This window comes from Rhinoderma darwinii, chromosome 4, assembly GCF_050947455.1.
Source record: "Rhinoderma darwinii isolate aRhiDar2 chromosome 4, aRhiDar2.hap1, whole genome shotgun sequence".
In the NCBI taxonomy this organism is placed as follows: Eukaryota; Metazoa; Chordata; class Amphibia; order Anura; family Rhinodermatidae; genus Rhinoderma; species Rhinoderma darwinii.
The window spans coordinates 179995623-180010757 of record NC_134690.1 but is presented as its reverse complement, the minus strand read 5'-3'; the positions used below and the strand labels follow the sequence as shown (position 1 = coordinate 180010757).

The following is a 15135-nucleotide window of genomic DNA, read 5'->3' as shown; positions in this document are numbered from 1 at the left end:
GAGAAAAATCACCCCAAAATTTGCAAAGCAATTTGTCCTGATTACAGCAATACGCCATATGTGGTAATAAACTGCTGTTTGGACCCACGGCAAGACTCAGAAGGGAAGGAACAATATTTGGCTTTTGGAGCTCAAATTTAGCTGGAATGGTTTTCGGGTGTCATGTCGCATTTGCAAAGCCCCTGAGGTACCAAAACAGTGGAAACCTCCCAAAAGTCCCTTTAGAGGACTGGAACGAGCGATCATTAGTTCGCTGGTACAATACACTGCAGTACTAATGTATTGCAGTAGAATATCATTTTTACAGGCTCCTGTAACAGCGCGATCGCTGTTCCTGTCCATTAGTCCCGGGTGTCAGCTGCAATACACAGCAGACACCTGCAGAATATGGCGCGGGCGCAGCGCATGAGCCAGCTCCATATATGCTATACATATACATATATGCATACATGCTATTAAGTCGTGGTGCGCGAAGGCGTTAATGCGCAGCGGATGGTGCAAAGTGAAAATTAAAATTTCCCACTGATATGCCATTTTAACGCACAATATGTTGTGCCCAGTTTGTGCCACTGAAGACAAATACCTCATACAATGTTGAGCAGGTTCTCCCGGATATGAAATATCATATATGTGGACGTAAGCTGGTGTTTGGGCACGCTGTGGGGCTCAGAAGGGAGGGAGCGCCATTTGGCTTTTGGAGCGCAGAGTTTGCTTCTTAACTGTTCTGTTTGGGGTTTTGCTGGTATTTCAGTTTATGATGTGGGGGTATGTGTAAATTGGGCAGAGTACATCAGGACATAATAAGAGGGTATAATAATTTGGTAAATAAATAATAATCCGCAGATATGTGGCCAATGTCGCACTGATAAATGGCGCCCGATCTTATCAGCTTTTGGACAATGCACAATTTCTGTCGCTATATTCTGAGAGCCAGAACTTTTTTTATTTTTTCTTCACCGGAGCCGTGCGAGGACTTATTTGTTGCGGGACAATCTGTAGTTTTCATTGGTACCATTTTAGGGTACATGTGATTTTTTTTTATCACTTTGTATTAGATTTTTTTGGCAAGCAAAGTGACAAAAAAACAAATTCTGACAATGTTTTTTGTCTTTTTTTTTTTACACTTTTCACCGTGCGCTATAAATGACATTTTACTTTATTCTGCGGGTCGATACGATTACGGCGATACCAGATGTATATAGTTTTTTTTTATGTTTTGTGGCATTTGCGCAATAAAATCACTTTTCGATAAAATTATTTATTTTTTGTGTCACCATATTCTGAGAGCCCTAACTTTTTCATTTTTCAGTCAAAAAAGCTGTGTAAGGGCTTGTTTTTTGCAGGACGGGTTGTCGTTTTTATTTGTACTATTTTAGGGTACATGCGACTTTTTGATCACTTTTTATTCTAGATTTTTGGAGGGTTGATGACCAAAAACTGTGATTCTGACATTGTTTTTATATTCTTTTTTTTGCGCTGTTCACCGTGCGGGAAAAATAATATTATAGTTTGGGTCGTTACAAACGCGGTGATACCAAATATGTGTACTTTTTTTTTTTTAACATTTTCATTTTTTTCCTATAATAAAAGACTTATTATAGGGAAAAAAAACATTTTTTGTTTTTGTACCTTTTATAACTTGTTTTTACACTTTTATAAAACATTTTTATTACTTTATTTTTTACTTGAAGACTGGCAGCACTGATCGCTGCTATAATACATTACACTACCTGAGAGTTTCACTGACAGGAAACTTATGAGGACCGGCCTCCGGCTGGTTCTCGTAGGCTGCTGTGCATGGCAGACCCATGTCTGTGTTAATGTTTGCAATTTATTAATGTAAATACATTTGTAATATGCTTACATTTTCCAAATTAGCCCCGTTAAAAAATGCTGCCGTGGGGTACTTGACGGGTGACATCACTCTCTACCACTGTGTTGATCCTCAATTCCTTTCCGGGTATACGACACGTCACTTGTGACATGCCGTGTATGGGGTGTTCTGTTGTACCGCCCATAACTCGCATGTGCAGTCCTTGCTGTTATCTTGAGAATAGCAGGGACCGCGCATGCGTGTTACGGGCGGTACAACAGAACACCCCATACACGGCATGTCACAAGTGACGTGTCATATACCCGGAAAATAATTGAGGATCAACACAGTGGCAGAGAGTGACGTCACTCGTCAAGTACCCCACGGCAGCATCTTTTAACGGGGCCAATTTGGAAAATTTAATTATATTACAAATGTATTTACATTAATAAATTGCAAACATTAACACTGTCATTTTATCTCGGAAAACCCCTTTAAGGGGTTAAGTAATCCTATATGAAAAGAGGGCTCTCAGGTAATTATACTCATCTTCCTATCTAGGAATACTCACATTTGTCTTATCTTCTCATTGGGTAGACTACCTTGGTTTACTTATGTTTGAAAATTATGAAGGTTAACAACATTTATTACTCTGAAAATTCAATAAAGCCATTGTACGAAAGAAAAAAAAAAATTGAAGAGTTCTCTGTGCCGGAGAAAGACTCTAGAAACATGATCATTTAAAATCAGGAATCTGGTCCTTGCTACTAGTCAAGGAGAGTCAACATCTACAACCAATGGGGAAATCAGCCAAATTACCACTCTGAATAATCCATACAAATTACACCTGAAAACGCTTTTCACATTACATGAGCAGATACAGAACGTGCAGTGGGAACGTTACCCACCTAAGGGTATGCTCTTTTAAAATTTTGGGGTCTAAAAGGGTCAATAGAATTGGAAGTTATTTTATTGTCCCCAGAGGGGTTGTATTCTTCCCTATACAAGTAACATTTTGAGAATCAGTCCAAGCTCAGCACCTAATGCCCACACCCATAATGCTTTACGTATACAGTGAAGATTACTGATATGGTTCAATAATCTTAAAGTTCATTATCTATGCAAATTAAAGGGGTTTTCCCACTAAGCACATTTATCACCTACCCACAGGATAGGTTATATGTGTATGATCGCTGGGAGCCCTAACACTTGGACACCTCCGATCACTAGAATGGTGGTCCTGACCCCTGTTCCTCTTCACTACATGATCGATGTGAGGGAAATCTTGAATGGAGCGGCAGTTGCGCATGTGCGCTGCCACTCTAATCAATAATCTACACTCGGCTGTCTCTGTTGGCCCCATAGATATTGAATGGAGTGGCAGCGCACGTGCGTAAACGCCGCTCCATTCAAAATCCTCCTCATCGATCATACTTTTAAGATGTGATAAATGTGCTCAGCGGAAAAGTCCCTTTAATGCATGTACATGCGGAATAACATTATATCTGGCCATTATAGGACTAGTATCCTGAATTTTTTAGCAGTTTTCCCCTCTGCAGGCGCTCTCTAATTCTCTGAGCCAATGGGTGAAGCCAGTCTTCTATACCACACACAGAAAAAAGGATAATCCTGCTCTCCTATCTGTATCCAATACATATATAGAAGCAGCAGCATGTAGGACATTATACACTTACACACTTAGGCCTCATTTACACGAGCGTATTATACGCGCGTGCGACGCGCATGCTTTTCACGCGTGTCGTACGCACCTATAATAGTCTATGGGGCTGTTTAGACGATGCGTGAATTTTGCGCAGCGTGAGTGCGTTGCGTAAAACTCACGACATGTTCTATATTCTTGCGTTTTTCACGCAACACGCACCCATTGACTTCAATGGGTGCGTGAAAACAACGCATGCCACACTGACGGTCCTGCGTTGCATGCGCGAAAATCACGCAAGAGCTGTCAAAAGGATGAATGTAAACAGAAAAGCACCACGTGCTTTTCTGGTTACAAACATCCAAACGGAGTGTCAAATTAGAGATGAGCGCACCGAACTTCACCGGGTTCGGCCGAACTCGTTTTAACCGAACCCGGCAAAAAATGTTCGGGTACGCGACGTCAGGAGACAGTCACTGCCCACGGTGCTGAAAGACTTAAACTGTTTCAGCACCATGGACAGTGACTTTCGATCACAATATACATATACGTGTAAAAAAAAAAAGAAGTTCTGACTTACCGATAACTCCCGGCTTCTTCCTCCAGTCCGACCTCCCGGGATGACAATTCAGGCCAAGTGACAGCTGCAGCCAATCACAGGCCAAGCACAGGCTGCAGCCAATCACAGGCTGCAGCGGTCTCATGGCCTGCCGCGTCATCCTGGGAGGTGGGGCCGGATGACAAGAGAGGGACGCGTCACCAAGGCAACGGCCGGGAGACCGGACTGGAGGAAGCAGGCAGTTCATGGTAAGTGTGAACGTCTTTTTTTATTCACAGGTTGGTGTAGATTGTGATCGGCATTCACTGTCGAGGGTGCTGAAAGAGTTACTGCCGATCAGTTAGCTCTTTCAGCACCTTGGACAGTGACGGCCGTCGACTACCTCATCTCTATGATGGCGGCTGCGCGAAAATCACGCAGCCGCGCATCATACACGGATGACACACGGAGCTGTCAATTGCCTTTTGCGCACGCAAAACGCAGCGTTTTTTTGCGTGCGCAAAACGCACACGCTCGTGTAAATGAGGCCTTATAGAGAAGACACTTACTAGGAAGATGCTCCTGCTCCCTCCTCCCCCACCCCTCTTTATAAACTACTATGTGCAGGTGTAACCTGATCCTTCAGTGAGTTGATGGTCCGTCTTAAAGCAGTAAAGTCAGAGTGAGTGAACAGTTCGGGAGAAAGGAGAAAAGGAGCCTGATGAGTCGAGAAAGGCTTTTTTCTAATAAGATTTATTACAAAGTTTCTTGTACTCGCTTGTACTATAGATGTATGCGAAGTTTGTTGAAAAGTTAGTGTCCATTTAAGAGTTCATAAGAGATCAGAAAAGTAAGTTCTTTACTAAAAATGAATACATTTTTGAGGTGGTCAACAGTACATACTAAATCTATGCACTTAGCCATAAGTACTGTAAATTTCAATGAACATATCCTCCTTTCCTATCTTACATTGGTTAGGTTTGAAAGGGCTAATTTTTATGACTTTCTATCCATGCTCTTACTTTTTAGTTCTCATAAACGCCATTCAGCAGGTAACCATGTAAGTGACCCCAGAAACTGGCTCATTTATTCTATTCTGTATCAAAACCAAAGTGTCTCCAGAATTAACTGCATGTACATTGAATCAAGTGCATCAAGGTGCCCTGTGGTATATGCGGACATTACATGACTATTGTAGGCTTAATGATGCTGAAATACAATATCAAGTAAAAGGGTTTTCTTTTAACCCTTTAATGACTAGGCCATTTTTCATTTTTTCATGTTCGTTTTTACTTTCTTTCCTTCCAAGAGCCAAAACTTTTTTTTCATTTTTACATCAACATAACGTATAACGTATGAGGGCTTTTTTTTTGAGGGACAGTTTTCCGTTTTTAATGGCACCATTTATTTTTCCACCTGTAATTTTCCACATGTACTAGGAAAATTTTGTGTGACGGAATAGAAAAAAATAGCAATTTCCCAATTTTTTTTATTCGTTTAGTTTTTACGTCATTCACCATGTATTAAAAATGATATGTTAACTTTATTTTGCGGGTCAATACGATTACAGTGATACTTCTATAATTATTTTTATGTTTTACTACGGTCACAAAATAAAAACATTTTTTTTTTTTTTACAGTGTTTACTGCACAGGTAACAATGTTCTATCGTAATAGCTCAGACTTTAATGAATGCCGTGATACGAATTAGGTTTAATTTTTTACATTACTTTTGGGGAAAAATGGGAAATGTTTTTATATAATTATCAAATATGTAAACGCTTTTTACTTTTTGAGGGCTTAATGGGAGCACAAAGATGGCAGACCTAAGGGGCCTTCATTAGGCCCCTAGGCTGCGATGACCACAATCGGCACCCCGCAAATTGGGGGGGCTGGCTGAGGGGGCTGCCCCCTCCTAAGTGGTTGAACACCCGCAACCTGTAAAGTAGGCCCAGCCTGTGAGTCCGCTCAATACAACCCCCCTCCCCTATGACGTACATTTGCAGTGCTTGGTCAAAAATGGGTTAATACAGGATTTAGCAAAGCTACTTTCTCATAGATCAAAAAATGCTCTGATCTATGTGAGGAAGCTATCCTGCTACATATGTGCGTAGAACTTTTGGGATGCAAACATTTGTTATACAATGTCTTGTCCTCGTTCAGTCTTCCCGGCTGTCACTACTCCCTAACTAAAATATTTAACCTCTCCTTTTATTTTGGTATCTTTCCCTTCTTTATTAAAGAGGCTCTGTCACCAGATTTTGCAACCCCTATCTGCTATTGCAGCAGATAGGCGCTGCAATGTAGATTACAGTAACGTTTTTATTTTTAAAAAACGAACATTTTTGGCCAAGTTATGACCATTTTTGTATTTATGCAAATGAGGCTTGCAAAAGTCCAAGTGGGCGTGTATTATGTGCGTACATCGGGGCGTTTTTACTACTTTTACTAGCTGGGCGTTCTGACGAGAAGTATCATCCACTTCTCTTCAGAACGCCCAGCTTCTGGCAGTGCAGACACAGCCGTGTTCTCGAGAGATCACGCTGTGTCGTCACTCACAGGTCCTGCATCGTGTCGGACGAGCGAGGACACATCGGCACCAGAGGCTACAGTTGATTCTGCAGCAGCATCGGCGTTTGCAGGTAAGTCGATGTAGCTACTTACCCGCAAACGCCGATGCTGCTGCAGAATCAACTGTAGCCTCTGGTGCCGATGTGTCCTCGCTCGTCCGACACGATGCAGGACCTGTGAGTGACGACACAGTGTGATCTCTCGAGAACACGGCTGTGTCTGCACTGCCAGAAGCTGGGCGTTCTGAAGAGAAGTGGATGATACTTCTCGTCATAACGCCCAGCTAGTAAAAGTAGTAAAAACGCCCCGATGTACGCACATAATACACGCCTACTTGGACTTTTGCAAGCCTCATTTGCATAAATACAAAAATGGTCATAACTTGGCCAAAAATGCTCGTTTTTTAAAAATAAAAACGTTACTGTAATCTACATTGCAGCGCCTATCTGCTGCAATAGCAGATAGGGGTTGCAAAATCTGGTGACAGAGCCTCTTTAACATGCCATTATAACCCCCATTACTTAAACAAAAACACACCTCTTGACCTTTTTTGTTCCGCTAGCTACCACACTGTCTGTCTCCCTTTGATCATTTAACTCTTGGAACACAGTACTCTTGCCTAATCAGCTATCTTTTTGCAAACTCTCTTCTGGACCTCTTACAACCTGGTTTCCTCACTCTAAAATAACTGCCCTTACTAAAGGCTCACATAATATCCCGACAGCTAAATCAAACGGAAGCTACTTTCTATTAATACTTTTGGATATATCTGGTGAATTTGACACTGTAGACCACCAACTACTAAGTAAACTTCACTCTAATGGCCTTAAAGGAACAGTGTCACGAAAAAAATAATTTGATATCAATTTGCATTTAGTGTTTTATTATAAAATCTTTTATTTATGTGTGTGTTTGTGTTTTACTTTTTTCTTTTTTCTAACTTTTACTTCACTATGGGGGCTGCCATGTTGTTTTTCATCTCTGTATGTGTCGATTAACGACACATACAGACATGGAATACGGCAGCTACAGTCCATAGGAGTCAATGAACGGGACCCGTTCCATTGACTTTGCTCTATGGCTCTGCACTGCGCAGACGCAGGTCAGAGTCATACAGAGCAGAGCAGCTGTTTGCAGGGAGAGAGCAGGCGCCATCTTGAAGACCAGCTGCACTGCAGGTAAGATGTGCGTCTCTGCATGTCCCACTCTCTCTCACAGACCGCCGCTCTGGTGACCCCCGACGGGCCCCCCCCCCACGACGGCCCACCCCCCCCCCTTGTTTGAAGGACACATGAAGAAACTGTACTGGGAAAGCACTGAACGATAAATCTCTAGTTGTGCTGAGACTGTTTGGGGATGTGACTAATGAACCTCTCAGTCTCAGCACAATTAGAGATTTATCATTCAGGGGTCTGGGAAAGCTGGGTGACCATCATTACCCCTCCTACTGGAGTGTGAGAGGTTCATTAGTCACATCCTCAAACACACTCCACTAGGAGGGGTAATGGTGGTCACCCAGCTTTCCCAGACCCCTGAATGATAAATCTCTCTAATTGTGCTGAGACTGAGAGGTTCATTAGTCACATCCCCAAACAGTCTCAGCACAACTAGAGAGATTTACCGTTCAGGGGTCTGGGAAAGCTGGGTGACCATCATTACCCCTCCTACTGGAGTATGAGAGGTTCATTAGTCACATCCCCAAACACACTCCAGTAGGAGTAATGGTGGTCACCCAGCTTTCCCAGACCCCTGAACGATAAATCTCTAGTGCTGAGACTGAGAGGTTCATTAGTCACATTCCCAAACAGTCTAAGCACAACTAGAGAGATTTACCGTTCAGGGGTATGGGAAAGCTGGGTGACCACCATTACCCCTCCTAGTGGAGTGTGTTTGGGGATGTGACTAATGAACCTCTCACACTCCAGTAGGAGGGGTAATGGTGGTCACCCAGCTTTCCCAGACCCCTGAATGATAAATCTCTCTAGTTGTGCTGAGACTAAGAGGTTCATTAGTCACATCCCCAAACAGTCTCAGCACAACTAGAGAGATTTACCGTTCAGGGGTCTGGGAAAGCTGGGTGACCACCATTACCCCTCCTACTGGAGTATGAGAGGTTCATTAGTCACATCCCTAAACACTCCAGTATGAGGGGTAATGGTGGTCACCCAGCTTTCCCAGATGCAGATATAACCAGGAAAGGGCTGGATGGACGGGCTGAGGGTGCACAGGGTTTTTGGTGATCCCCCTCTGTCATGTGATCGGACCTAGGTTACCGGTTCATCAGACGGGGTTCATGTGACTATAAATCTGTCCATAACAAGAGACAGTGCACTCAGGACAAGCCCTGCCCTCATGCCGTAGTTGTGGTTCTGTCTGCAGTGATGGCGGTGGGTGGCTCTGACACCCGCCTCCCCCGTCGGGTTATCTCAGGACAGAAGGGGTGTCTGGACTGGAGACACTGCGCCGCACCTGTCCTCAGGTCGTGTCTGGTATTGCAGTTCACCTCCATTGAAGTGAATAGGACAGAGTTGTAATACCACACACGACCTGAGGACAGGTGCGGCGCCATGTTTTCCTGGACGACCCCTTTAAGCCTTTTCCCGTGTGTGTGTGTGTCAGAGCGGAGTGTGCACGGGCGCCGCTGATACTTCATAGCCGCTTATCTACTGTTTTGAAGAATTGGCAGCAAGCACCCCCCCCACACACACAAATCCCCCAAACACGCAAAATCAAGTGTAATCAAGCGTTTATTATGTGTTTTTTTTGCACGTAAAATGTGCAAAACAAAACATGTCAAATACACGGCGTGTGAACCGGTCAACTGAAAAGTCATTCACTTCACTTTCATCATTCTTAGGCTGGGTTCACACAACCTATTTTCAGGTGTAAACGAGGCGTTTTACACCTCGATTTACGCCTTAAAAGACGGCTCCAATACGTCGGCAAACATCTGCCCATTCATTTGAATGGGTTTGCCGACGTACTGTGCCGACGACCTGTCATTTTACGCGTCGCTGTCAAAAGACGGCGCGTAAAATAACAGCCTCGGCAAAGAAGTGCAGGACACTTCTTGGGACGTAATTTGAGCCGTTTTTCATTGAATTCAATGAAGAACAGCTCCAAATTACGGCCGTAATTGACGCCTCGCAAAACGCGAGAACGAGCAATTACGTCTGAAATGACGGAGCTGTTTTCTCCTGAAAACAGCTCCGTCATTTCAGACGTAAATGCACTTAGCGTGTGCACATACCCTAAGGGTATGTTCACACACAATGCTTTCAGCTGATAAATCGGAAGCAGAACGCCTACAAGCATCTGCCCATTGGTTTCAATGGGAAATACGGCGTTCTGTTCCGACAGGGCGTTTTTTACGTGGTAGTTTTCCAAAAACAGCACGTAAAAAGACGCCCGACCAAAATGAAGTGCACATCACTTCTTGGGACGTTTTTGGAGCCATTTTTCAGGAGCGGTTTTACCTTTGTTTAGTAAGCTGTGAACATACCCTTAGCCTTTTGGTGTGTCCTATAACTTCTTCCAGCTGCAGAATCACACCCAATATGGCTGCCGGACACTGCTTAGCAATTTGAAGACACCTTTACCTGGCTTGTCAGAGGGGGGGGGGGGGGGGGTGAGGTTCCCTCCCACATTTACAGCAGCTGTGAGTCAGGTTGCTTTGCCTTATTCACCTTGCTGTAATTCTGGGAAGTGCTCCCCCTGGTGGCCAACATTGGAAAACATGTCAAATTATTATTTAATTTTTAATACTTTCCACCATACGAACAAAAAAAAAAAAAAAAATACAGCAAAAAACTTAAAGAATATAATCGAAATAAGTAACGACACTTAAAAAAAAAAGGTTTAATTTGCGACACATTCCCTTTAAGGATACTGCTCTCTTTTGGTTTTTCTCTGGGCTTTTTAAACGCTTGTTAAAAATAATTTGCTGAATCTACTTCTTCTCCTCTTCCCCTTGCTGATGAGGTTACTCATGGTTCAGACCTAGGTCCCCTACTTTTCTTCAACTGTATACCTGTTCCCATGATATCACCCCTGTCCTACTATCTGAAATGAAATCTTTCAAATACTGAGCTTCTTGTGTAGCTTCTATCTACCAATCTACCTAAACCTGATGTCTCAATTTCAATGTGTGGTCCTTTCTCTATTCAATAACTTTCATAATCGTGTCACCTGCACCGCAAATACATCTCCTGAATTTGACCATTCCTCACTGTAGAAACAGCAAAACCTCTAATTGCTGCCCTGATTCTCTCTCGCCTTGACTACCGTAATTCAATACTAATAGTCATCACCTAGCCAAATTCTTCCCTCTTCAATTTATCCTGAATGCAGTAGCCAAAGTTACCTTTCTGCCAAATCACTACACTAATTCATCTAGCCTATGCCAGTCACTGTACGGATTCCCTATCAGGGCCCTATCACATTCCCTAATTTGACACTCCATTCTATACATTATTCCGTAGTACCCGATCCCTTAATTTAACAAGATCTCTTGCAATAATGCAGTTCACATTTGTGTCTGCACAGATACTGGCTGGGTAACTAGCTCATACAGCTTCATGTGTCTTCCCCAATTTTGTATGGTTAGACCATTGTACAAAACAAGAACTTTAACTTTGTGTACCACCCCCTAATTCCTGGTAGACTGTAAGCTCTTGCAAGCAGGGCCTAACTCTTGTCTTAATTGTTATTTACTTATCACTCTGTAGTGTGTGATTTTGTTTGTACATGTACCTTCTGAAATAAGTGCTGCAGAATATGCTGCCACTTTATAAAGATTATTATTCTAGGCTTCCAGTTGACAGAAGATAACCAAGGCCATTCAATGCTATAACCTACATTGCATGGGGAGAAGAATTGCTGTCCAATTTTCATGCAAAAAAAAATAAAAAATAAAAACAAAACAACAAGAATGAAGCATAGAAACTTACTCAGAGGGCATGCTTGTCATAACCAGTGATCTTGTAACCTAAAAAAATAAATAAAAAATATTTGATTACTATGGTTAATAAAAAAAAATTAAACAGGTAAATTGGTAAGTATCTCATGTAAAACAGCAAGTGACTCCAAACTGGCAAAGTTGGCTACCCTGTAATTCAAGGTCCCCCTCTAGTAGTCAACTATTCTTTTGATCCTTGCAGAGTAAAACATATTAGACTTACAATGTAGCAATGTGAACTGCGATTTATAGGTAGTTTTCCTCCTCCCGTTAGTGACCGCCAATACGCCTTTTCACGGCGGCCACTAACGGGCTTTATTCTGATGCAATAGCCTTTTCATGACGCTGCATCGGAATAAACAAACAGCAGGGAGCCGTTAAATGTCCCTGCTCGAACAGGTGTGATCTATATCAGAATCGATCTTGCCCGTTTAAGTCCTCAGATGCGGCACTCAATAGTGAGCACCGCATCGGATTGGTTTTGGAGAGAGTGAGGGAGCTCCCCCTCTGACCTTATCGGCATCCTGCAATAAGCTTGCAGGGTGTCGGTGTCTTCTATGGCAGCCGTGGGCCACCGGGTCTGCCTTTAGTTAATGCCTGCTAGGCCATGCGAGAGGCAACGCCTAGCAGATGCCGGTCCGTTTTACACAGACAGGCAGTAATACACTGCAATATTGCAGTGTATTATAAAAGCGATCGGATGATCGCATAGTGAAGTCCCCTAGTGGGACTAGTAAAAAAGTTAAAAATAGCTTAATAAAGTTAACCCCTTCACGACTGCCATACGGCTATATACAAATCCTATATATGTCTCAAACATACAAAGATACATAATATGATCGGCACTGTAATGTAGATGACAGCAGTGTATTTTATTTTGAATTTTTTTTGACTTGAGTTATGACCTATATTAGCTTTATGCTAATGAGTTTCTCAATGAACAACTGGGCGTGTTTTACTATATGACCAAGTGGGCGCTGTACAGAGGAGTGTATGATGCTGACCAATCAGCGTCATACACTTCTCTCCATTCATTTATACTGCAGATAGCGATATAGCTATATCGCTATTTGCAGTCACATAAACACACTATAACACTACTCAGGTGTCAGGACAATGAATATGCATTACCTCCAGCCATGACGTGATGTGTATTCATTCTCCTGACCACTTCTGTAGTGTCTCTGTGATTTACAGCACAGCAGGCATAGTCTCGCGAAATTACGCTGTAAACTGTCATTCACAGCGAGATCTCGCTGTGCTGTAAATCACACAGACGCTACAGAAGTGGTCAGGAGAATGAATACACGTCACGTCCTGGCTGGAGGTAATGTATATTCATTGTCAGGACACTGCAGTAACGTTATAGTGTGTTTATGTGACTGCAAATAGCGATATAGCTATATCGCTATCTGCAGTATAAACGAATGGAGAGAAGTGTATGACGCTGATTGGAATTGAGAAGCTCATTAGCATAAAGCTAATATAGGTCATAACACCGTCAAAAATGATAGTTTTTCTAAATAAAAACCACTGCTGTAATCTACTTTACAGTGCCAATCACATCATGTACAAGATAGGGCACTTATGTGGTGACAGAGCCTCTTTAAAGAGCTGCAACTATATATATATACATATATATATATACATATATATATACAAACACACACACATATATATACAAACATACATACACATAAATAACAAATAAATATACAAAAAAGTGTTATTTTTCACGTTTTTTGTGATTTGTCTGCTCATAATAGAAAATTAAAACATGGCATTAAACTAATCTAGAAAATTAAAGCCTCAAATTTCTTGTAAATAAACAAAGTAATAATGGTTAGGATATGCAAAGCGGTTGCAAAGATATTATTGTTTAAAGAAGTGAATATCAGAAATGGAAAATTTTGACCTGGATACAGGTGTCAATGACCCTTGGTCATGAAAGGGTTAATAAAAAAAAGTTACACATATTTGGTATCGCCGCGTCCGTAAAGACCCCAACTGTAACGTTATTACATTTAACCCGCTGGTCAAACGCCGTAAAATTTTTAATAAAAAACAATGTAACAATTGCTGTTTTCTGTGAATCCTGCCTTAAAAAAATGTGATAAAATGTGATCAAAAAGTTGCATGTACTCCAAAATGGTACCAATAATAAAAACTACAAGTCGTCCCACATAAAAATAAAACCCTCATACAACTGCATCGGCAGAAAAATAAAAAAAAGTTATGGCTCTTCAAATATGGAGACACAAAAACAAATAATTTTGAAAAAAAAGTTAATTTACTGTGTAAAAATAGAAAAACATTTAAAAAAAAATCTATCTAAATTTGGTATCGTTACAATCGTAACAACCCGCTGAATAAATTTATTGTGTTATTTATACCACACGGTAAACAGCGTATATTAACCGCTTCCCGACCGCCCACTGTATATTCACGTTGGCACTTGCTGGGCTCTGTGCAGCGCCGATGTGAATTCACGGTGGGTGTTAAAAGCACGATCCGGGTGTCTCAGAGTAGCGCTGACACCCGGATCGCGCTGTTATCACCTGCCTCTGCTCCCGGAGATATGATCGGGACCTGATTAGTTCAGGTCCCGGTCATGTGATCGCAAGGAAAGTGTGTTGTAGCAACGAACTGGAAAGTTTGTTGCTATAACAAACTGGAAAGTTTGTTGCTACAACAAACTTTCCCGGGGACCGATTGCGGGTACTGCAGTCAGTTATAAGGCAGAACCGGAGGCCATACAACGGCCCCCGGGTCTCCCATGCACAGCAGCCTATGAGAACCAGCCGGAGGCCGGTCCTCATAAGCTTCCTGTCAGTGTGACTCTTAGCGTCACACTGACAGTTTATAATACGTTACACTACCTAGTAGGTAGTGTAATGTATTATAGCAGCGATCAGTGCTGCAGGTCTTCAAGTAAAAAGTAAAAAATAAAAGTAATAAAAATGTTTTATAAAAGTGTAAAAAACAAAAAATGCTTTTTTTCCTATAATAAGTCTTTTTATTATAGGAGAAAAATGAAAATGTTAAAAAAAAGTACACATATTTGGTATCACCGCGTTCATAACGATCCAAACTATAAAACTATAATATTTTTCCCGCACGGTGAAAACCGCAAAAAAAAATAATTCAAAAACAATGTCAGAATCACTATTTTTTGGTCATCAACCCTCCCAAAATATAAAATAAAAAGTGATCAAAAAGTCGCATGTACCCCAAAATAATACCAATAAAAAATACAACCCGTCCCGCAAAAAACAAGCCCTTACACCGCTTTTTTGACGGAAAAATAAAAAATTATGGCTCTCAGAATATGGTTACACAAAAAATAAATAATTTTATAGAAAAGTGACTTTATTGCGCAATCGTCACAAAACATAAAAAACCTATATACATCTGGTATCGCCGTAATCGTACCGACCCGCAGAATAAAGTAAAATGTCATTTATACCGCACGGTGAACACTGTAAAAAAAAAAAAATACAAAAAACATTGTCAGAATTTATGTTTCTTTGTCACTTTGCTTGAAAATTTTTTTTTAATAAAAAGTGATAAAAAAAAAAAATCACATGTACCCTAAA

General features: G+C 41.6%; 1 protein-coding gene across 2 annotated transcripts in view; it reads right to left on the bottom strand.

Moving 5' to 3' along the window:
- MCPH1 (microcephalin 1) overlaps nt 1-15135 on the bottom strand; it is a 335857-nt gene that overhangs the window by 248339 nt on the left and 72383 nt on the right. For both annotated transcript variants that reach the window (XM_075861941.1, XM_075861942.1), the window contains exon 10: nt 11532-11569. In XM_075861941.1, the coding sequence (XP_075718056.1) occupies nt 11532-11569 (38 nt within the window). The remainder of the gene's footprint in view (nt 1-11531; nt 11570-15135) is intronic.